Here is a 25,737-nt window from a genome sequence, read left to right on the forward strand (position 1 = left end):
TCAGTTCAGTACTTCAATCAATTCAGTTACCAATCATAATCAGTCTCAGTTTAGCAGTAATCAATGGTTAATCGGTAAACAGTGACGAGGGTTGTTACAAAAGACAACATAGCGGATCCACTAACCAAAGGGTTAGCAAGAGAGCTAGTTGAGAATTCATCGAGGCGAATGGGACTTAAGCCTATTAAATAAGAGTTACCACAACGGCAACCCAACCTAGTTGACTGGAGATCCCAAGATCTAGGTTTAAAGGGACAACCGAGTTGTGTATGACTCAGAAGAATCACTAGGGAGTCCAACTCCTACCCATTTCTAGGATGAAATAGTGATGTGTATAGCGTTTTAGGTTAAGTAAAATTTTAATGATTCTTATATCTAGGTAAAACTAGTGAAGTATGGCAGGATACTCTTCATAAGAATAACCTATGTAAGTGTGAACTGGGCCGATTCTATGAGATTTGTGAAGGGCTACAATTCTCTAGAGCACTCATGAAAGACCAGGTTGTTCAGGGCCAAAATGAACACAATAGTGAGAACTAAACTGTGTCTGGGGATATACTGTGTGAGTTCTATTGTCTTGGTTTACACAAACGACTGAACAATTCAAGACATCATGTTCACTGGTTAGCTAGTAAATTTGATAGTGTCTCACAAGGAAAGGTTCAAAGCCAAAAGCTACCTATCATTTGTAGAATATTTTCAATTTATGTACTCTCTGTATTTAGATCATGTTGTTGCATTTTCTCTCCGTCAAATTCCATTCTTATGGGGGATTGTTGGAAAATTGGTTTTATTATTAGGCTTATTTTATTTTGGGCCATCTTTGAGCCTAAAATTGAGTGGGCCCCAAACGTCTTTTGGGGCGGGTCCGAAGCGGTGACGTGTTCCTTGCCGCGTGGTAAGTCACACAATGCAGACAGTTCATCAAAACCATTTTGAAGTGAATGAGAATTTAGCGTCGTTTTCGGGTTCGTGGAATAGACATTTAAAGAAGTAAATGTGCGTTTCTTGAAATGGGTTGTCCCACATTGAAACTTTAAGAGAGTTTGTTTATATATATAAGCTCTATACTACAACACTTGGGTTAGGCCCCAAAAGGCACCCCAAGTTTGTAGAAGGGAGGAGTTATGGACAAAGTGAACCTTAGCCCAAACCACCACACACGTGCGCACGCCGTCGTCGTCGTCCGTCCAGCCGACCCGAGCCGAGCTGTGCCGCGCATGGGTGTGGGTTGTAGGTCGGTTCTAATATTAATTTTTTGAACAAAATTCTTTTGAATTTATTTCAAAAATTATTGCAGAAAATTATTTCAAATTCAAATTTGAATTCAAATTTATTGTCCAATAATTGTGTCTCCGAGTTCCATTTTTTTCCATACTGTTAAACAGGTTTAAACTATCGAACAGATTCAAAACTGTCCAAAATAATTTTCTGCAAATTTCGAACAGATTCTGTTATTTCAAATAGATTTAAATCTACTAGGCAGATTTGAACAGATTCAAAACATAGTTCAACAGGTTCAATTTGTTCTAAACAGATTGGATAACTGTTCAGCAGTTTTAGACAGTTTTAAAACTACCAAACAAATAATAAAACTGTTGAATCTGTTTGAATTTCAAAACAATATCTGTTAACACATGATTGCGCCTGTTCAGTGACAAACAGCACATGTTCGGGGCTGTGTATTTTGCCTATAAATACAGATCATTCCAACAGTGTTTTGACATCCCAAAACAGTCTGAAATTATTCCATTTTGCTGTCCAGAATTTTCTCCTTTGCATTTTATTCTTCATTCTAGTTTTAGAGAAAATAAAGAGAGTATTGAACACAAGGTTCAAGCTCGCCGGATAAATTTGTTTGGAGTGCTATCACAAATTTGCTACTACAAATTTGTGAAGATCATTGTATCCTAGGAGATAGATGCCACATAACCGTAAGTATCGTAGCGGGGCGAATCTGTCTTAAGGACAGAGTGTTACACACTCGACTTGGTCTTTTATTTTTAATTCGGTACGTAATTTATTTATTTGTTTGGTTTTGTTTCAATTTAATTTATTTACACAGAATATTGTTCCAACATAAAATGATCTATCAAGAACATCAACAAACAAATTGGTCAAGAAACCCTAAATTGGGACAAAGTTTTATAAAAAAAAAAACACACAGAAACCCAATTCACATGAGCATTTATAAAAATTAAATCTGTGACAAAATTGCTGGATTTTAACAACAAAAAAAAAAAACAATTACTGGAACCTTAAATCTGTGACAATCACATTTTTTTTTTTAAAAAAAAAACAGAAACCTTGATTAGGAATTAATCATGTAAATTACTGGATTTTAATAAAAATTACCGATGTAATCATGTAAATTACTGATGCATTTACAAAATTACTGGATTTTAAAAATTATTAATCATGTAAATTAGGAATTTGGGAAGAGAAATTGGAGGGAAAAAACGCAATGTAAGTATAAAGTGTTTGGAACAATTTTGTTCTTTCTTACCTTTAGTCCAGTGGAGAGGTGTCCCTTCGAGCTTCCAACTTGGGCATTTTATATTGAGATTCAAGTCAAGGGAGTTGAGAGTGGAGTGAGATCTAGAGCACAAAACTCGCTGCTGCTCGTCACTCCGGCGAAGGCCGTCATTCACCCTCATCACTCGTCGTTCACAGTCGTTGTTGCTCGTTACTCCGGCGAAGGCCATCGTTCACCCTCCTTCACTCCAGCAATGCTGAATGTGAGTAGGGATTTTGAGGATTTTGGTTTGGTCATTTTTGGGATTTTGGTTTCAGATGGATTTTGATTTTGAGGATTTTGGGGATTTTAAGTACTTTGGGACACATGACCGCAAATGGGATACAAATGAGCGGGACAACAAATATTTATTTTTTTGCGACGGCATATTTCAACCGTCACAAATGATACATGATTAACCAATAAAAACGACGTCGTTTTACCCATATTTGTTTGCGATGGGCTTCTGCCATCACAAATGGTCCACCATTTGCGACAGTAACTTCTTACCGTTGCAAAATAATACTTTTTGCGACGGTATATCGTGCGTCGCAAAAGGTCATTTTTCTCAATGGCAGATACACGCCGTTGCAAAAGATTTTTTTTGGCGACGGCAACTATACTGCGTCGCAAAAAACCATTTTTTGCGACGGCAGTTACCCCGTCACAAAAACCTTCGTGTTATTTGCCCTGTTTTCTTGTAGTGACTTTCAGGGGCGGGTTTGGGTCGTGACACTAACATTGTTCCAAATTTTAATATGAATCGAATTTTATTAATTTTGAAAACTGGCTTTCAAAGGGAAAGTATCTGGAGAAATTTACATTCATTAGGCCAATTATCTTTTTCTCTAATGTGGGATTATAACACATTCATTCTCATTTTACTGATGAATTTGTTCAAAATTATCTATTCTAAATTATTCAATTACTGTTTTTTGTTTAATTGTTGAAGAATACAATTTGGAAGGGACTAATGAGGTTTTTCATGGCCAAATTTCATCACCTTTGGAATTTTCTTACATGCATGACTTGAGTTGGATAACTATTTGCTCACATACATTTAGATAAGACAACATCGTATTTCCATATTCTTTAATCAAAGTATATAGAAACTAGGCATGAATTAGGAGTTTCGACATGAATTTCATGCCCTCTAGAGGCGAAACTGTTTTTGTTGTCCCAAAACATTTCAAATTTCAAATCAAAAGTACAATTCACCAAACAATACACATGTGATTAAGTAAAAGTGGAATTATTTCAACTGGAGAAGATGAGTGGAAAAATAAGAACACATTAATAGAAGAGACTTGGCATCACTGAGAATTGATTTGAGCAAATTCGAGGGGCTTCTTTCCTTCATGGGCATTACTAAAAAAGTTGTTCATGTAATCGTCAAATATAAATTCTTGATATCGAGCCACACCATCCCTCTCCACTAGATGAGGCAGTGGCGCAATTTTCTCTGATGATCGTGGCATAGTGAACAGAGGGATTGAAACTCTTGATTGAGTGCTTGTGGTACGCACTTTGTGTTCAGCGCTTTTGTACCTTCCATTGCTCAGTATCTAGTAAAAAAACAATACATTATTTAAAACAGAATTGTCAATTATAAGAGTCTAACGAGAGAAATTATATATAAAAACACACACACACCTGAAGGGTGTCACCAACATTGATGACCAGAGCTCCAGGGATGGGTGGTATTTCCATCCACTCTTCTCCTCGATTTCTTCTAGAATTTGTGTCATCTTCTACTTTGACATACAAACCACCAATGCCGTCTTGTAGTAAGACGGTTAGGATGCCTAAGTCCGAGTGGCGGCCCACTCCTACTGTGAGCTCTGGGTTGGGACATGGTGGGTAGAAGTTCATGTTTACCATCCTTAGCCCAATAAGTGCTTCAACTCTAGACTCATCTACTCTCACTCCAAGATGCCCAATTAATGCTGCCAATAGTCTCCTCACCAACTGGGTCGATGTGTTGAGGTACTCCAGTGCCGCTTCCCTACGATAAGTAAATTAATTTGAAAAATGATAAATTATGATAATTTTTTACTTTGACAAACTTGTAAATTATGAACATAACAATAAGTCATATATGTATATATATTCTATTATATAAAATACTTGGCTCGCTTCAGTGAAACTTTAATTGTCACATAATTTTGTATTGAAAAAAAATCACACACTATTTTGTCAAATATATATATATATATATATATATATGTATACCTCAATCTAGTTGTTAAAGTAAAATTAATAAATCAAAAACCGTTTTCCACTACACATAAACTCTCTCCCTATCTCCACTCTCATCTATGATCCCCCTGGGAAATTATTTAATAATTTCAGAATATTACGTGGTCATACTCCAAATCAATCACTAATTACTTAGCCCTTATATTGTTCCCCAATCTCCAACATAAATCATGGGCCCTTACTCTTTTCTATCAATCAAAATCTTATGAAACATTACGTGTATATACTCCGGGAATACTTGTATTAAAAATTTCAATTGCACATGACAATATGCTTAGTCTTTTTAAATGAAGGTATCATAATATACCAAATCATTTTTTTATAATTTTTTTTTATAATACTATTCATTAATTATTCAACTTTGTAATGATAATGATGATGTATAAGCCAATAGCAACAAGCAAAGAGTAATGATATACAAATTAATAATTCTTATAATTTTTTCTTACTCACCAGACTAACACCTATATTATATTTATATTGGGTCCATTTTAAATATTAAAATTTTATGATTATATGCCACCTTTATAAGCATAACAATTATAATTGAGAGGAAGATTTATGATCTGGTTTGGGCCGTGGAAATGGCCGGGCAGATCTAGGCCGAACAAGTTTGGGCCACGGTGAAACGGGTCTATCCTGAAAGGTTTTGCTCGATTAAGGCAAGGCGTGGTCGGACCGAGCTATTTGGCTTCATGGTATAGAAGTTGGTCAAGTGAGATGTCCGGCGCCAGGCCAAGCGTGGTCGGACCGAGCTACGTGGCTCCATGGTGTAGAAGCCAGTCAAGTGGGATAACCGGCGCCAGGCAAGGCGTGGAGTTTCCACGGTTCATGAGTTAGCTCGGCAGGAAGGCCGGTGGCAAACTAGTGTGAGCTGTCCCGAGCTCGGCTATGCCGGGATGCAATCGAGCTCGGTCCTCAATGAGCTTGGTTATTGGAACGCTTGGGCTTGAAGTGCAGCATGGTCGTTGGCAGCCGAGATGCTGCAATCCGGCTGCTGAGCTCCCAGTAGAGTAGGTTAGCAGTTGGGTTAGGTGATGTTCAGCAAGATTTGTGCTGATAGATAGGATAGCAGTATCACGTGTCGAGAGACTAATGGGAGTAGATATGGGGCATAGAAGGTATATAAGCGAGTCTGCGCCCCCCATACTGGACAGATGACATTTTGGTGAGATAAACACTAAACAGAACTCAGTCTTCTCTCTCTCTCTATCCCTGTGTGTGTGTCTAACTCGATCATCGGAGGGGTTTTCCGGCCATACACCGCCGGGTAGCTCACCGCCGTTGTGCTCGCAGGTCTATCGGGCAGACAAGAGCTTGGAAGAAAGGAGTGCGGGCTTGCCTAAATATTTGGTAACACCGAAGCCCGGTGAAGAACTTTACCTTTATCTGGCCGTTTCACAGCATGCAGTCAGTGCAGTGCTTGTCCGGTCGGAAGGAATCAAGCACCTCCCTATCTTCTACGTCAGCAAAACCTTATTACCGGCAGAGTCGAGATACTTGCTGCTGGAAAAACTTGCGTTGGCATTAATGATGGCCTCGAGGAAGTTGGGGCACTATTTCCATGCGCATACAATAATCGTTCTGACCGAGTTCCCCCACAAAGCTTTATTCGAACGGGCGAACTTCTCCGGTTGAATTCTTAAGTGGGCGGTCGAGTTGGGACAGTTTGACGTAAAGTTCTAGCCGCGCACTGCCATGAAAGCCCAGACTTTGGCTGACTTCGTTGCTGAATTCTCACCCGGAACTCATCCGGTATGCCCGGTTGATATTGTCGCGGCAGATGAAGAGGTGAATGCAAGCTTGACCGAAATACCGCCGCTTAGCGGTGTTGGCGACGCGGAACTTGCGCGCCCCGCCGAGGCACCTTCAGTTAATACGATACTACAGCCCGGCGATGCGATGACGGAGTTGGGTATCACCAACCAACCTGCTCTGTCCGGTACCATATCACCGAGGGGGGCTGAAATGGAACCGCTCAGCACAGAGCCTACGGCCGGCATAATACCGCAACCTGGCGATTCGCCTACGAACTTAGGCATTATGGATCAACTTGCTGAGTTCGGCGCCGAATCACCAAAGGGGGTTGAAGTGGAACCGCTCAGCACGGAACTGGAGGCCGAACAGCCCAGCAACCGTGATCCCATCAACCTTCAGGCTTCTCAGGACCCCTCAGAGTGTTGGAAGCTCTTTGTTGGCGAAATGTGAAAACTTTTTGTTGATGGAGCCTCGAACCGTCACGGCACCGGGCTGGGCATAGTTCTGATTTTGCTAGACGGACTGACTATTGAACATTCTATCACCCTTGGCTTCCCAGCATCCAACAATGAGGTCGAGTACGAGGCGCTCTTGGTCGGGCTCAAGAGCGCCCTTCAGATGCAAGCATCCGAGCTAATGGTTTACAGTGATTCCCAGCTTGTGGTTAACCAAGTTTCTGGGGTTTAGAAAGCAAAGGATGACCGAATGATAAAGTACCAAGCTCTAGTCAGGGACCACATCAAGCGATTTCAGGCGATCAGGGTCCAACAGATCGGCCGAGAAGAAAATGGCCGAGCAGATGAGTTGGCCGGCCTTGTTTCTATAGTCGACAGCCCATCTCCCAACCCTCTTTTGATTGAATTCCTTCCGAGGCCCAGCATTGAGGAAACCGGACAGACAGAAGTACTCTGCGCCGAGCTAGGTCCTTCTTGCATGGACCCAATCATCATTTTTCCCAAAGACCAGACCCTTCTAGCCGCCAAGAAGGAAGCACATAAAGTGCGGGTGAAGTCAGAGCGGTTTTGGCTCTTTCCATCTGGCGCTTTATACAAGAAGTCTTTCACCAGTCCCTACTTGAAGTGTGTGCACCCGAGCAGCGTGGAAGCCTTCCTGTACGAAATTCACAAAGGCATCTGTGGCAGTCACATAGGGGCAGATCTTTGGCCTACCGAGCTATTTCGCAGGGCTACTAGTGGCCGTGCATGCAAGTCAACGCGTAGAAGTATGTTCACAAGTGCCAGAAGTGCCAGAAGTTTGCCCACCAGATCCACCAGTCGGCCAGGGAACTTCTTCCTCTCACTAGCCCTTGGCCCTTTGCGATGTGGGGGCTAGATATAGTGGGGCCACTTCCAACCGCACCAGGCAACCGGAAGTTCTTCATCGCGGCCACAGACTACTTCACCAAATGGGTTGAAGCAGAGCCTTTGGCAACAATCAAGGAGAAAGACATCAAGCAATTTCTCTGGCAGAATGTGGTAACGCGGTTTGGCGTCCCCAAAATTCTGATCTCTGACAACGGCACCCAATTTGACGAACATTTTTTCAGAGGATTTTGTGAAAACTTGAAGATAGAATTCTACAACTCCACCCTGGCTTACCCGCAGTCTAATAGTCAAGCCGAGACATCAAACAAGACCATCCTTGATGGGTTAAAGAAAAGGCTGGAGAAGGCAAAGGGAAAGTGGGCTGAGGAACTCCCCAGCGTCCTTTAGGCATACCGAACAACCCCGCGGCGATCTACCGCGGAAACTCCTTTTGCTTTGGCATATGGCATAGAGGCAGTCATACCTTTGGAAGCTGGAATGCCCACCCTCAGAAGTGAAAGTTTTGAGCCCGAGCTGAACACCGAAGCCATTGCCCTGGAATTGGACCTCGTGGATGAACGCCGAGAAAAGGCTCTCATCCATGTGGCCGCCTACCAACAAGAGCTCTCAAGGAAATACAACAAAACGGTGCACCCCAGACCGTTCAAAGTAGGTGATTGGGTCTTGAGAAAAGTCATGGGCAATACCCTGGTGCCAGGTGAAGGCAAACTAGGGGCAAATTGGGAAGGACCCTACAAGATAACCGGTCTGGCGGGCAAGGGGGCATACCACTTGGAGGACTTGGATGGTAGAGGAATACCCCGGCCATGGAATGCGACCAACCTCAAACTGTATTATTTCTAGCTTTTGTTTTCTTTTCGCGCAAAGGAATTTTTTGCCTTACACTTCAGAATGTAATTTTTTGCGTCCTCCAGCTCTTTCTTCTTGGACTTTTTCAGTGCATCCAACTTGGCCTGGAGCGCATCTCTCTCTTTCTCAGCGTCACCAAGTTGGCCGAGCAACCGAGAGTTGTTCGCGTTTGCTATCTGCAGTGAAAACTTTGCTCGGCCGAGCTCGGTTTGAAGACTTTGAACTTGGCTGGCTGTGTCATTCGTCTTCTGCCGTAGTCGATGAATGCGCTCCATGACCAAGTGTAGCTTCTGGATGGCCTGCAAGAAGAGAGATTGATCAAAGAGGAAACCGTGCAAACACTTGTGAAAATTTGAGTAGAAGTTTGACTCTTACCCTGGTCATGGACTTCACGGCCGACTTCACCAACCGGGTGTCTGGAACATGGTCGCTGTCGACCACATCGCTCGGTAGGAGAAGGGCCTTAGAGAGGTCAAAGGCGAGAAGATGTTCTTTGTCGCCCTTCACGAAAGCTGTTGCCGGGATCTCCTTACCCTAGTATTTGAGCTGCGGTCGTCATGTCGGTGCTGGGTTGACGATGACGGCGGGTTGCTCGGTAGTCAGCTCTTCAATTAGCTCGGCAGAGGAGTCTGTGCGAGGCCGTTTCCTAACCTGGCGGTTGTCTTGGCTGGCTTGCCCGGCAGCAGGAGACGCTAGCGCAACCACGGCCCCGCTGGATTGACCGGCAGCTGGAGAGCGGGTGATGACGCTCGACATCTCGGTGGAAGTTGTTGTGAGGAGGTTCTTGATACGGCTTCATTTTGCCATCTCTTCTTCTTCGGTTAATCGGATTAGGGGCACGTCCGGTAATGTTAGGTCTGGAGGAGGTGACGGAGCACGGAGGAAGTCAGTGACCTTACTCTGGCACAAAGCTGAGTATCTATATGTTGGACGTAACCGAGTAGCTCGTTACAATCCCGGTAGTGGTAGCGGAGCACGGTCCGGATGGCTTCTTCGTTGGGGTAATGGTAGTTGGCTTGTAAGGCTTGGATCGCTGCAAAGGAAAGAAGAAAAATGTTTAAGTACAAATTATTGAGAAAAGGCAATTAACCGAGCCAGTTAGCACGGCTTACATGTCTCGCCGAAATGCTTGCTAATGAACCAGCCCGGTACGTCGGCCGTTTCATAATTGTCGGACACCCAGAAGAAGTCGTCGTCGTCGTGTAAGTCTTTGTCTGGAGTACTGGTCACTATTTTTTCTTTGCCCGGCCTAATCTTTAAGTAATAGGCGAGGCCATCACCGGTGTGCCCAAGGGTGTACTGTCGCAGTATCTCGGCTAAACCTAAGTTGGTCCCTAGCCGGTTATTTAGCTCATGGATGCCGTTGATTATTCGGTAGGTGTTGGTTGATACTTGTGTGGGTGCTAGCTCGGTATGGCGCAGGAATTCGGTCAGTAGAAGGTTGACCGGGAAGCAGAGGCCTCCTTCAATGATGGAAAGCACGGTGAAGGGGTACTGGTCTAATCTTCCTCAAGGGGTTGTCTCAATTTCGGCGAGCTCTAGGTGAACATCTGCCGGGATACCGTAGTCTTCCCAAAACGCGGCCAAGACAGCCGGAGTGTCAACAAGGAAGCGGAAGCGCCCCATGTGTAGCAGGCTGGATTAGCTCGGCCGAGGTGGTTTGGCACAGACTGGTGTCTTGATGGCTGCTCGGTCTTTGAGAGCCTCAATATTTGGTCAATGGTCTCCTTGGACTCTGCAGGAAAAGGATGACAGTTGTAAGTGTGAGCGCGGTCGTGCAAAACGAGCTTGACTTTAGCTCGATCATGAAGAGTGCCAACCACCTCGGTCGTGAAGGTGAACCAAGGAGCTCGGTCGCTCAAGCGGACCAGATGTTAGCCTGTTCGAGCGGCCAAGTCCCTGTCTATCCCGGTTTTTGCTAAAGGTTTTGATAAATTAGTAAATTGCTCGGTCTTATTGTATTTTGGGATCAAAAGGTGACCTAGAGCCCGGTTTGCCCTATTTTTTCGTGTATTCATGTGTTCATCACTGGGATTGAAGAGTAACGAAGAGAATAGGGGCAAATGTGGGTTTTGGGAGGGTTATGTCCTAAAACCTACGGATTTGGTGCCCTAAAAGGAGTAATATCAAATGAAATGACAATAAGAAGAGTTGAAGGACTTACCAGTTGAGGGCAGGGACTACTTCTTCGAGCACGAGTACAAGAAAGAGCAGGAGTGAAGCTTACTAAGGATGCTTGAGCTCTGGAACATTGAAGGTTTGAGGTGAGACAGTAAGAATGGAAGGAAATGAGATGGGGCATGTTTATAGGAGTGGAAAGGCCGCCCAAAATTTGAATTGAAGGGACGTGACTGTTTGCGGCTCAAGGCCAATCAGCGCACGACATGTGTCCCTATTAATGGCAGCGTCAGAGCTGATCAGACGAGGCGTCGACCGAACAAGTCAAGCTACAAGAAGGTCAGACGAGGCGTCGACCGAGCAAGACAAGGAACCGAGCGCAGAAATTAGCCCGGTCGACTTCTTGCAAAACTGAGAACCGAGGAAGTGTTTACCCCGGTCATAACAGGTAGTCCCATTCACGCTTTGGCGGACGGAATTAAGGGGTAATTGAGAGGGAGATTTATGGTCTGGTTTAGGCCGTGGAAATGGCCGGGCAGATCTAGGCCGAACAAGTTTGGGCCGCGGTGAAACGGGCCTATCCTGAAAGGTTTTGCTCGGTTAAGGCAAGGCGTGGTCGGACCGAGCTATTTGGCTTCATGGTATAGAAGCCGGTCAAGCGAGATGTCCGACGCCAGGCCAGGCGTGGTCGGACCGAGCTACGTGGCTCCATGGTGTAGAAGCTAGTCAAGTGGGATGACCGGCGCTAGGCAAGGCGTGGAGTTTCCACGGTTCATGAGTTAGCTCGGCAGGAAGGCCAGTGGCAAACTAGTGTGAGCTGTCCCGAGCTCGGCTATGCCGGGATGCAATCGAGCTCAGTCCTCAATGAGCTTGGTTATTGGAACGCTTGGGCTTGAAGTGCAGCATGGCCGTTGGCAGTCGAGATGCTGCAATCCAGTTGCCGAGCTCCCAGTAGAGTGGGCTGGCAGTTGGGTTAGGTGATGTTCAGCAAGATTTGTGCTGACAGATGGAATAGCAGCACCACGTGTCGAGAGACTAATGAGAGTAGATATGGGGCGCAGAAGGTGTATAAGCGAGTCTGCGCCCCCCATACTGGACGGATGACATTTTGGTGAGATAAACACTGAACAGAACTCAGTCCTCTCTCTCTCTCTCTCTCTATCCCTGTGTGTGTGTCTAACTCGATCGTCGGAGGGGTTTTCCAGCCACACACCGCTGGGTAGCTCACCGCCGTTGTGCTCGCAGGTCGATCGATCGATCGGACAGACAGGAGTTTGGAAGAAAGGAGTGCGGGCTTGCCTGAATATTTGCTCCCCACACAATAATTATAAGATTTGTTAGTTTGTTTCAAGGTTTTCAAAGGCGTATTCGAGGCGCGACTTAAGGCGCGACTTGAGGCGAGGCGTACAGAAAACGCACAGATGCGTTCTGTTTGGGGCGAGACCCCAGCTATGCGTACGCGTCAAGATCAGAGGCGCAAGCCTTTGTCGGGCTTCATGCGCTTTTGACGCTTTCGATAGCGAGGCGGAAGCCTTTGAAGAGTTCGATTTCAAAATTCAAAAAAGAGAAGATAGAGTAGGTGATGGAAAAATTGCTATAAATTGACTTCGATTCAAACAGAAATTGCTCAAGAATAAGTTATAAATACCATGTAAGTCGATCTTCAAATCAGAGTCCAACAACTTCAAATCAATCGCCTAATCTTCTTCAACGAACTAGGGTTTTCAAGGTACGCAGTCTCTCTCTCTCTTTCTGTCGAGTTGAGTCGACTCTGTCTCTGTGTCTCTCTCTCTCGTTCTGTTCTTTGCATCGTCTCTGTCGATCTGCTTTCTACATCGTCTCTCTCGTTCTGTCACTGTGATGTATATATATTCTATAATATATGTATCTTTGTTGTGCAGTATATATGTTATATAATATAGCTACAGTGTAGTATAGTGGTCTGTCTATCTATTTCTAGCCGACTGTGATGGATATATATTATATAATATATATATATCTTTGTTTCAAGCGTACAGTGGACTAACATATTTTTATATTAATATATTATATCTTTGTTTCAAGCGTACAGTGTAGTGGACTACCATGTTATTAAATAATATATTATATATGTAGTGGACTAACATGTTATTATATAATATATTATATATGTACAGTGTAATGTTATTAAATAGTATATTATATATGTAGTGGACTAACATGTTATTATATAATATATTATATATGTATAGTAGATTACCATATCATGCTTAATATTATTATTTTAATATTTCTCCTTCTTTTATTTAAAATTATTATTATTATTATTATTTTTTGATAGACTATAATTTATTATTATTAATATTAATATTTTTTTTTCTTTTTGTCATCCCACCTAACCAGTATCTTTTTTTTTAAAATTTTTTTTGTTTATTTTTATGTAGTGCTACAGTTGATAAGTTTGTGGGGAAAAAAAAATGACTGAACCCAAAGGCCAAAGAAAAGATTTTGTCTGGAAGTATGTAAAAGAAGTTGATGGGGAAAAGTATTTTAGATGTAAATTTTGTGATCAAACTTGTAGTGGTACTGTAAGTCGATTTAAAAATCATCTAGCCGGCACACATAAAGGCATTAAACCGTGTTCAAAAGTTCCTGAAGATGTAAAGTTGGAATGCCAACACGCATTAAAAAATTTCTTTGAGCAAAAAAGTGCCCGTAATGAGATGCTATATGAAATTGGGATGGGTGCTGGAGCAAAGGGCGAGAGTGGTGCTTCTCAATCTATTGAAGGCGATACACAAGCACCGAAACCGAGGGGTCCAATGGATAAATTTGCTAGTTCTCAAGCACGACAATCTACACTGAACTCCAAATGGAAACAAGAAGAAAGAAAAGATGTGTGTCGAAAGATTGGGCGTTTTATATATTGTAAAGCTCTTCCATTTAATTTAGTGAATGATCCGTATTGGGTAGCTGCAGTTGATGGAATTGCAAATTATGGACCTGGTTTCAAAGCCCCTTCTATGCATGAATTGAGAACTTGGATTCTTAAAGCAGAAGTAGAGGATATAAATGTTATGATGGAGGAACATAAGAAAGCATGGAAACAATATGGATGCTCAATTATGTCTGATGGTTGGACAGATGGGAAAAGTAGAGTACTTATTAATTTTCTTGTGAATAGCCCTGCTGGAACTTGGTTTTTAAAATCAATTGATGCATCTGATACTATAAAAAATGGGGAGTTGATGTTTAACTATCTTGATAGTGTCGTAGATGAAATTGGGGAAGATAATGTTGTTCAAGTTATTACTGATAATGCTTCAAACTATGTCAATGCCGGGTCGAGACTTATGGAGAAGAGGAAGAAGTTGTATTGGACTCCATGTGCTGCGCATTGTATTGATTTAATGTTGGAGGACATTGGAAAATTGAAAGTCTGTGACCAAACTCTCTCGTTATCTAGGCAAGTGGTCAAGTTTATATATGGACATTGTTGGGTTCTTTCAATGATGAGATCATATACAAAGAACAGTGAACTACTCCGTCCAGCAGTAACACGGTTTGCCACTGCTTATCTTACTCTCCAAAGTCTTTACAAACAAAAGCAACCACTCCAAGCTATGTTTTCTTCAGAAAAGTGGGCTTCTAGTAGTTGGGCAAGAAAGGTTGAAGGGGTAAAGGCTCGTGCAACTGTGTTGTTTGATCCAAAATTTTGGCCGAATGTTGCTTTTTGTATCAAAAGCACAATACCTTTGGTTAGTGTTTTGCGAGAAGTTGATTCAGAGGAAAGGCCTGCTATGGGTTACATTTATGAGTTGATGGATTTAGCTAAAGAAAAGATTGCTTTCAATTGTGGAGGAAATGTTAGGAAGTACGGACCAATTTGGAATAAGATAGATGCAAGGTGGACACCACAACTTCATAGACCTTTACATGCTGCTGGTTATTATCTAAACCCTCAGTTGCGCTATCGAGATTCATTCTCCAATGTTGAGGAAGTGAGGCAAGGATTGTATCAGTGCATGGATAGAATGTTGAGTTATGATGAGCGTCTCAAGGCTGATATCCAATTGGACTATTATGATCAAGCAAAAAGGGAATTCGGAAGTCGTGTTGCAATTGATTCTAGAGCGATACGCTCTCCCGGTAAGAAACTAATATGAAAATAATTTTCCAATTACATTATATAAAATTAAAATACGAGATTGAAATTATTTGTGCATTTTTCTAATTATGTAGCTGATTGGTGGATTCGTTTTGGGAGCAAAACACCAGAGTTAACAAAATTTGCTATTCGAATACTTAGTCTAACTTGTAGTGCTTCGGGATGTGAGAGGAATTGGAGCACCTTTGAGTCGGTAATATATCTTTCTTTCCTAAAGTTTCTTATGCATAAAATAAAATATTCATGTTTTTTATTTCGTTTCTTATATTATTATATTAGATTCATACAAAAAAGAGGAATAGGCTTGAGCACAAACGTTTGAATGCTTTGGTCTATGTGAAGTACAACACTAAACTAAGAGAGAGGAGTATTAGAAGAAGACAAAACATCGATCCAATACCAATTGATGAAATTGATTCGGATGATGAATGGATTGCTGAAAAAGAAGATCCTGTCCTCTCCCTTGATGCTTCTTGGCTTGATGAAGAAGAATTGTTCGATGCTGAAGCAATTAGGACTGTGCCTATCACTACATATGATAGAAGTGCAGAGAATCGATCAACTACGACTACGAGTAATGTTGACTCATCTTCGAATGCGAAGAAAAGAAAAGTTGGTGAAGGTTCAAGTAAGTTGTTAAACAATTATGCACTAGTTGCATATATATTATTATATGTGCCTATTTAATTAATTTGAAATCCTATTTCTTGTATAGGAAATGATAGAGGAAAAGGCAAGGCAGCAAGATGCACCCTTGCGGATGAAGACATGGAGTCGGAAGAAGTTGGTGGAATAGATGATGGAACTTATCCCATTATAGATATAGCGGACGAAGATGATGACAAAATTAATGAGGATGACTTAGAATGACCTATTATTTATTTATTGCTTTGTTCATAGAGTATTAGAGTTTTAAGTTATTTTGTTTATTGAACAATTGGAATTTAAGTTTTTGACCATGACTTAAGTTATTTTTTTATTATAGTATTTATCAGAATGACTTAGAAAGCACTTATAATACTTGAAATAATTAATTAATTTTGGTTATATGCTTAGAATGGCCTTTAAAAATTTTATTTGGCAATTCTTATTTTTTTTATTCTTTTTATGCTATATTTAATTAATTTTACATTTTATAAAAATTAAAAAAATCAAAATTCAAAAGGCTTACGCCTCAACGCCTCGAGGCTTACGCCTCGCCTCAACAAGGGTAAAAGGCCTCGCCTTGCGCTTTCGCCTTTAAAAACATTGGTTTGTTTAGTAATTTTCACAAACAAATATAAGCCTCGGTAACAACTACATCAAGCGCGCGCGAAAAAAAAAAAAAAAAAAAAAATTTAAACATTTTCATTGATTTCAAAACTCTTTTCAAATTTCCATCTATTTTCAATACAATTTGTTTTTACCCAAATCCCACTATAAACAAAGCAAAGCAATCAACTGACATAATTGTAAGCTTACTTGCACTGATTAGGCCAATGTTGAAGAGCATCTTCATCATTAGTATAAACCATATTAAGAAAGTCCTTCCACTCCAAGGTCTTCTCTACCTCAGGCAAAAAGCTCGTCCCATACTTCACCAACGGACTCGTACTCACTCCTTTCATATACACCGCCTTTTTCTCCGTTGGCTGCCCAAAGAACCGGTGAGCCCCCTCCTTCACCGCCTCCAGCAACTGCACCGGCACACCGTGTTTCACCACCTGGAAAAACCCAAGAGTCTCAGCAGCCTTAGCAACAGCCTCAACCACCTGATCATGGTTGGGCCCATCAAGGCCCGACAAGTCGATTGCCGGTTGGTCGTGTGGATGTGCGGCAGTGGTTTTGCCAAATTGCTCGTTTGGTGGTTGGATGTATTGGTCGGGCACTTTTGATAGGCCTGAATCTGTCAATCCTTTGACGCCGTTGCCGTCTCGGACCACGAAGTTGAATAAGGAGTTTCCATCTTCGGAACTTGGAGCCATTTTTGAGTGTCAAAGCTTGCAAATGTGTGCTCTTTTATTTTTAAGTAATAAAAAATAGATATGCAGATATGCTCAGTTTCACATATCCGGCAAATAGTGTTATCTTTTATCATTTATAACATATATGTAGGATTCCCACCGCACCTAAAATGTTATGTGAATATATGAGTTACACTTTGATCTAAAAAGTGTAATGTACTCTTTTTGTTTATTTATTTTATTTTATTCGCCACCATTATTTTGTTGAGAACCACTTTAGTAATTAAATACTAGAGAAGCGACTAGTCTGATAATGATATTTTGCCAACCATAATGAAATGAGAACCACATCCAGGCCCAGCTTGAGATTTTCGGGACTTTAAATTTTTGAAATCTTTCATATTTTTTTTTTCATTAAATAAAAAAAAATGAAGGTAAAAGATAAAAGATTTGTGTAAAATCACAAAAAATATTTAGTATTACATTACAACAACTAATAAATGTCGCTTGATCATCGCTCTTCTTGTATTTTTAGAAGAAAATAAATCCATAATATTTGCATAATCTAGTTTTTTTGAAAAATCATTTTTAATGGATAATAATGCTAATTATTTTAAATAGGCTTTCAATTTTTTAATGAATCAATTTATTTTAAGTTAATTTGGGTCTTTTTAAATTTTTTTTGAATTTAAAATATACCTAATATATTACAATAAACTATAATAGGAGGGGTCTTTTTTTGGAGTTTGTTTTTAATAGATAACAATGTTAATTTTTTTGAATAGGCCTATTAATTTTTTAATGAGTCTATTTATTTTAAGTTAGTTAAAATCTTTTTTAATTTTTTTTTAACTTAAAATATACCTAATATATTACACTAAATCATAATAGGAGAAATCATTTTTTAACTCTATTTTAAGGGACTTAGGATATGATCTGATTGGCCCTTGCCTAAGGCCGGCCTGACCACAACATATACTCTCTTTTAATCTTAGTTGCTGATTTCTTCTGAAAGCATGATTGAGGTCACACTCAAAAGAAAAAGTCGGATTTGCTTTTTAAGTGTTTTTTTTTTTAATTTGTGTCTATAGTGAATTTTTTTAAAAAAAATTAAAAAATATTTACTCTTCTAAATTTTAGATGAATCAGAAAATTATTTTTTTATATAAAAATTCCAAAAAAATATTTTTAAAAAAAGAGCAAAAAATAGTGAATTTTAGAAATTTTTTTGGCTTTGTCAAAAAAATTTTGATTCATCTATATAAGATGGATAAAAAAAAATTAAAAATCTTAAAAAGATGTAACTTTTATGTTATTTTATTTTTATTCATATTTCCAAACAGCGACTTGTGGATCTTTTTGTGGGAGTAGAATACCCGGCCCATTTCAGACTTTAGGCGGCTCAAATCTGAGGATGGGTCATGTAACTCTAAATATAAATAGATAGATTGTAATCTCAACTAAAAATAAGGGATAGGCCTGTTGGGCCAGACCAATCTTTGCGTTCTTGAACACCGAGGTCATCAAGCGGGTTCAACCCCCTATGATATTCTTTTTCTTTTAACACAATCCCAAATTATTTGTCAATTTGCTTCTTTCTTTCTTTTTTTTTCTTTTTTTTTTTTGTGGTGCAACTTCTTAAAAATTAAAAATTATAAAGTAGAAAATTAAATACAATTCTCTTAGATTTTCAATAATTAGTTTTTTTTAATTTATTTAAATTAATTTTCTCTCATAAACTACAAGTACTCAAAATAAAAAACAAAGTTATAAACAAGCCTAATAAACATGGGCAAGACTCGATGGTTGGGCCATAATACAAAATACATAAGCCCATATGTGAATATTAGACTCAACCTCACATATGTCCTATTATTGGGCTAAATTCTTAACCAACTAGGCTCAATCATCTTCTTCTCCTACTAGGAATGGCAACGGGGCGGGGTCAGGGATCACACCTCCCATACTTGATCCTCGACGGTGGAAATTTCCCGGTCCCCGGCCCCGATCCCCGACAGGGAACCTATATCCACTCCCGCCCGTGCCCCCTAACGGGGATCGGGCTTCTCTAACCCAAAAATTTCCCGACCAAAAAAAAAAAATAGATCCAACAACAAAAAAAAAATCTGATGAGAGAGAGATAGTAGAGAGAGAGAGATATGTTCATCATCATCATCACCATTAACATATGAGCTCAAATGTTATAAAAAAAATTAAAAAAAAAAATCAGATCTAACAGATCTGTAACCTAATTATCATCATCATCATCAATAACAACATATATAGAAAGAGAGAGATCTGATGCTCAAATCTAATATATATATATATATATATACATAACAAATAGAGAGAGAGAGAGAGAGAGAAGGAAAATTCCAGATCTAGGGTCACCGCCGGATGGTGTCACTGCCGGATCGGATGGTGTCACTACAACTGCCGCAAATAGTGGTGATGGTGGCGGTGATTCGGCAAGCTTGGCCTCACTGTCATTGGAGAAGAAAAAGAGACGGTGGAACGATGGATGGAGGTTGGGGAAAGTAACTCAGATCTCGGCGGTGATGAAGGAGGGAGAGGAGGGAGATCGCGGTAATGGGAGGATGGAGATCGGCAAAGGGTTTTAGAGAGAGAGAGAGAGAGACGAGAGGTGGTGTTGAGTGAGGTGCTGCTCTGTGTGACGAGGGTTGGTTTTTATATATATATAGAGGGGTAAAATGGTAATTTTACTTCGGAGAAATTCGGGGTCGGGAACGAACCGGGGCTTGAACACTGATCCCCATCCCCGGCCCGAAACTGATCGGGGATTTAATTTCGAATACCATCCCCGTCCCCACTGGGGTATTTTTAGGGAAAAAACCATTCTAATCGGGGTCGGGGGATCGGGGGATCGGGTCCTCGTCGGGCTGGGTTTAAATTGCCATCCCTGTCCCCTACATCGGCTTCATCCCTATCTTTGTGGCGCATTTTAATTTTTGTTTTTGCTTGTATTGAGTGTAATGTAAACAAACAAGATTTAAAAAAAATAAAATTATATCCACATGACATGGGAACAACTATTATGGTTAATTATTCCTATAAAACATATTAATTTATTTAATATTACTTGCATTGTGATATTTACACGCAAAAATGATGTATATCTTTATTTATCACACGTGGTGAGAGAGAGAAAGATGTTTGATGATGCAGTAACTTCAATGGAGAATGGGTCAGATTGATCCACGCTTGCAACGAGTCTGCTGGTCTTTGTATCTTTAAAGCGTGGCCGTAAAAAAAACCAAAAGGGGAGATAATCTCTCGACGGACACTTCGACGATCAAGTTAGGTTGGGATAGATTGATTTGAGAGAGAGAGAAGTAAGAGAATAGAAAAACTTAACCTCTAACGTATCTCGAAGGCTTCTTTATATCATTTGCTTGTCATTTCCTTATTCCTTGTAAGCCGTCTTATTAGCCAAAAGTCTATAGCCTAGTTAATATCGTTCATGGTGATTCTGCATACTCTGGCGCGAGAGGCCTTGCCGCATTTAATGCTACGCGAGCCTCATTAAATGGCTGAAGCGTGGGTGTAATAACTTTATATGATCTTTGTCTGCTTACGTAGTTAATTCTTTGCCTGCGTTTGAATGCTATTGATTCTGATCTAACATTGGCTTCTCAAAGTTATTAGGCTTTAATGCCCAGGCGGTAAGCTGGGCCTTGAGCCGCGGACTGGGCTCTCTCAGGTGCCCAGTGGGTTGGGCTTTCTTGAGTGCCTGTCAGTATCGATGTTTAAAATTTTCATAATAGTTTAATCAGAATCAAGCTTATGACAGTAACTGAGAACAAAAGAAAAAAACAGAAGTTTGAATAACATTAAAAAATAACAAAAAAGCATTCCCGTTGTCATTGTCCCCCTTTAATTCAGTTTCCATCTTCCTTATATGTATAATATCTTGCAATGATCTAATAAAGATATTACACATTCATCTGCACGTGCAAAGATTCTATGTAAATGTTGTTTTCCTTAGTGAGTCGACATTAAAGACCAAGAAAAAGGTAATAGCAACCATAGAAATGCTATTGGCCGTATACGGTTTATTTTTGAGAAAAAAATCAAAACTAATTTGATAAAAATAAATATTAAAAAGTATTTTAAAATTATTTTTGATTTTTTTAAATATTTTAAAAATTATTTTTGATTTTTAAAAGATAAAATTATGTAAAAATAATAAGTATTTTTGTTTTTTTATTTTTTTATTTTAATTTTCTTTCACCAAATTAGTTTTTAGTTTTTCAAAAAAATAAATAAAAATTAAACCCAGTTTTGAAAACCAAACATGGCCTATGTGTTTAGGGAAAAAAATGTTATAACTTAAAATGTATGAATTTAATTCATTTTATTTGATGTAATTCACACCAAATCAAATAGTAAATTTAAATTCTAACTACTTATGTAAGTAGATATGATGTTACAGAATACACCCTCGAATTAGATATAGTTTTAAATTCTAATAGATGAAGTGGTCTCTCAAATTCAAGAGAAAGATAGAACTTTGCAAAAAATAAAATAAAATTATGAATCTTATTAAAAAAAATTTGTCTTTGCTCCAATTACACTAATGGTGCATATAGTTTGGGACTTGTATTACTTTGATTCTTGACTTTTTAATTGTAATACATTTAATTTTGAATTTTGAATATCGCTCCAAATAAGGACAATTGAAGATACAATTTTCTTTAAAAACAAAAAATGCTCAATTTTAAAGACAAAATTGTCAATATGATAAAATATAAATTAGTTTGACAAAAATAAAATGTCAAAAAGTTATTTTTAATTTTTAAAAATTATTTCTACCCACCAAATAAAAAATTATATAAAAATGATAAATTTTTTACATTTTTATATTTTTATCAAATTAATTTTTAGTATGTGTTTGGATATGATCATATAATGAGTGGTTGTTTTTTTGTTGATGTTTTTGGATGGTTATCATGTAATAGATGGTTATTTTTGTTGTTAATAGATATTTTGGGATAGTTATTAGACTTTTAATGTGTAATCGATATGTTTAATATATAAAATGTTTTTACTTTTGAATTTTTTAATTTAATGGATTAGTTCAATAATAATATCAAAGTTATCGTCATATTTAACTTTTGAAAAAATAAAAACTAATTTAATGAAAATTAATATAAAAAAATTATTTCTACCCATCCAAAAAATAAAATTATATAAAAATGATGTGTTTTTAATTTTTTTATCAATTTGATTTTTAATTTTTAATTTTTAATTTCTTAGAAAAAATTTCTGAAAATAGATTTTGAAAATCAAGCCAAATAGAACTTTATAACCAAGAAAGTGTCAATATTATTCATTAAAAATAATGTCATTACATTTCAAACAGTACACAAGTTAATCAATACAAAATAAGTTGTACAATGACTTTGTCCTTGAAATGGACCATTTGCAAAATAAATATTTTTTTATTGTCCTTGTTTAAAAAACGATTCAAAATTCAAAATCAAATATATCATAATTGAAAAGTTAAGGATTAAGGTGACACAAGTCCCAAACTATAGGTACTGTTAGGAGTGTTTAGCATGTACTAAAATAGCACATTATCTTATTTTGGTCACATACTATTTTAGCACATTATTTTATTTTGGTCACAATCATCTTATTTAACTCACATGATTTCAAACTCAACCCATATTTCATATTTTTTCGTAAAAAATAAAAAAATATATTTATTTATATCATTTCAAATATCTCTTAGGGTGCGTTTGTTTTGACGGACTGGATAAGGGGGAATTGTAATCTATGGAACTGAGCATGTTTGTTTTGAGGGATAAGGGTGTGGGATTGGACTATTAGTTCCACCGGACTAATAGTCCATTGTTTGTTTGTAAAATTTTGCTCCGGACTAATAGTCTCCCCGGACTATTAGTCCCACAAATATGGGACTATTCTATCCCATGGAGGGTGTGGGATAGAAACCATGGGATTGGTATCTCATGGGATTATTTAGTGAAATGTTCATTTTACCCTCTATGCTATTACTTAGTAAACAATTAGAAAGGGTAAAATAGTCTTTTGAACATTTATAAATTATTTTTTTAGTGTTATTAATTTAAAATTATATATTAAATAAAAAAATTAAATTATAAATTATAAATTAAATTTAATTAAAAATAATAAATTAAAAATTATGGCCTTATAAATTAATTTTTTTTAGTGTTGTTAAAAAATTAAATTTACATATTTCTCTAAAATTATTTTTTTAGTGTTGTTAATTTAAAATTATATATTAAATAAAAATTATAAATTATAAATTAAATTTATTTAAAAATAATAAATTATAAATTATGGCCTTATAAATTAAATTTTTTTAGTGTTGTTGAAAATTTAATTTATATATTAAATAAAATTATTTTTTTATTGTCGTTAATTTAAAATTATATATTAAATAAAAAATATAAATTATAAATTAAATTTTTTTAGTGTTGTTAAATTATAAATTATAGATTACAAATTTAAAATTATATATTAAATAAAAATTATAAATTACAAGGATAAAATAGTCTTTTGAACATTTATCCTTATCCAGTTCGTCTAACCAAACATTGGATTCATTAAAAATAGTCCAATCCAGACATCTAATCCCATGACAAAACAAACATAGGATACAAATTCAGTCCAACCAAATAGTCCGGGGACAATGTATCCCGGGACTAACAGTCCGATAGATTACAATCCCCTCTCATCCAGTCCGTCCAAACAAACGCATTAGTCTTGGGATATATTGTCCCAGGACAATTTGGTTGGACTAAATTTGTATCCTATACTTGTTTAGTCATGAGATTAGATGTCTAAATTGGACTATTTTTAATTATCCAATGTTTGTTTGGGATATTATGGAGAAGAATAAATGCTCAAATGACTATTTTATCATTTTCAATTATTTACTAAATAATAACAATATTAAACATAGCTTTAATATTTTAATTATTTTTAACTAGATTAAATAAAAATTTGTTTTATTTTATTTTTTGCACAATATTTTAATTATTTTAATTTATTATTTTCAATTAAATTAAATTTATAATTTATAATTTTTATTTTTTATTTAATATATAATTTTAAATTAAAGACAATAAAAAATAATTTTATTTAATATATAAATTAAATTTTCAACAACACTAAAAAAATTTAATTTATAAGGCCATAATTTATAATTTAGTATTTTTAAATAAATTTAATTTATAATTTATATTTTTTATAATTTTAAATTAACAACACTAAAAAAATAATTTAATTTAATATGTAAACTTAATTTTTTAACAACACTAAAAAAAATTAATTTATAAGGCCATAATTTATAATTTATTATTTTTAATTAAATTTAATATTTAATTTATAATTTATAATTTATAATTAAATTTTTTTATTTAATATATAATTTTAAACTAACAACACTAAAAAAATAATTTATAAATATTCAAAAGATTATTTTAACATTTTCAAATTGTTTGCTAAGTAATAGCATGAAGGGTAAAATGGACATTTCACAAAATAATCCCATGGGATACCAATCTCATGGTTTCTATCCCACCCTACCCCATGGAATAGGATAGTCCCATATTTGTGGGACAGATAGTCCGGAGAAAAAAAATGAAACAAACAATGGACTATTAGTTCGGTGAGACTAATAGTCCAATCACACCCCCTAATTCTTCAAAACAAACACACCCTCACGTCATGTTTGATTCACATGACTAATAGTGAAATATTAATAATCATATTAAATTAGTGTGGTATTAACTATCCAATTGGATTAATATCCATTGGATTAATAATCCCACCCCTACCCCATTACTAATAATCCTATAAATTTGTTGGATTAATTAGCCATTAGATTAATAATAGTAAACCAAAATGTTAAAATAAACATGGAATAATTGGGCCCATCGATTAATAATCTCAATCATGTGCTCTAATCTACCCAATCAAACACGCCCTTAGTGTAATTCTCTCCATAATAAACCAAGTCTTGAAAACCGAACCATATTGAAGACCAAACAATCTAAATTAACAAATAACCAACAAAATTAATTTTTGCTAATCAAGAAAAATAATAAAAGAATATATTCTAAACTCATTCAAAATTATGATTTTGTGACTGATCAAGAATTCAATCTCTTTATTTGATCTTTTTCTAATCCAATTACTCCATAAATTATTCAGCTATTTTATTTTACATGAACGTAACATTCCTGCTTAGAGATAACGCCTTTTGGCTAATTTCCACGGCTTTAGTCATCAAAATCTAGTGTTGTTTGGTTGACAAAACCCAACTTCCAGACAAGGAAATAAACTGAAAGATCTTCATATCATAAGTTTGTTCACCATATAATGTATTTTATATATATATATATATATATTAATTTAAATTTTAAAGCATATAACAAATGATCAAGAATTATCTTCAACTGTGAATAAATAAACAATGAATCACTCTGGTGACTAAAATCATCAACAAGGCTTAATTAATTAAGATTAAGCAAAGCACTTAGTCTCAATGATGTTACTTGTCCTCAAATTTTCTTTCCATCAGAAATTGTGTGCTGCTGAGTAAAGTTTCCACTTAATAAAAAACATACTCTTTAGTCACTCAGAGATAGAGAGTCCATTATAGAGAGGCATTCGATAATGCTAGCTCCAAAGCTTGTTTGTTTGCCGGGAGAGAGTTATATTGGGAGGCAAGTTAAATAAAAACATGTGGGCCCAACTGGTTCTCCATATCGATTGTTTTTTTTTTAAATTTTAATTTTGTTTTTGATTTCA

At 37.3% G+C, this 25,737-nt stretch overlaps 2 protein-coding genes across 2 annotated transcripts; one reads left to right on the plus strand and one right to left on the minus strand.

Moving 5' to 3' along the window:
- Positions 1–3,574: 3,574 nt before the first annotated feature.
- Positions 3,575–17,145, minus strand: LOC114267034 (2-oxoglutarate (2OG) and Fe(II)-dependent oxygenase superfamily protein). The gene is made up of 3 exons (XM_028208015.2): positions 16,433–17,145; positions 4,169–4,520; positions 3,575–4,080 (listed from the first exon to the last, which is right to left on the minus strand). Exons 1-3 carry the CDS (start codon positions 16,933–16,935, stop codon positions 3,829–3,831), a joined length of 1,107 nt encoding a protein of 368 aa, XP_028063816.1. The 5' UTR covers positions 16,936–17,145; the 3' UTR covers positions 3,575–3,828.
- LOC114272051 (uncharacterized) lies at positions 12,173–16,024 on the plus strand. Its single transcript, XM_082884558.1, has 5 exons — positions 12,173–12,553; positions 13,248–14,952; positions 15,046–15,164; positions 15,251–15,599; positions 15,687–16,024. The coding sequence occupies exons 2-5, from the start codon at positions 13,281–13,283 to the stop codon at positions 15,839–15,841; spliced, it is 2,295 nt and encodes a 764-aa protein (XP_082740684.1). The 5' UTR covers positions 12,173–12,553; positions 13,248–13,280; the 3' UTR covers positions 15,842–16,024.
- Positions 17,146–25,737: the final 8,592 nt, after the last annotated feature.

Source organism: Camellia sinensis, chromosome 8 (assembly GCF_055761805.1).
Source record: "Camellia sinensis isolate YWXY chromosome 8, ASM5576180v1, whole genome shotgun sequence".
In the NCBI taxonomy this organism is placed as follows: Eukaryota; Viridiplantae; Streptophyta; class Magnoliopsida; order Ericales; family Theaceae; genus Camellia; species Camellia sinensis.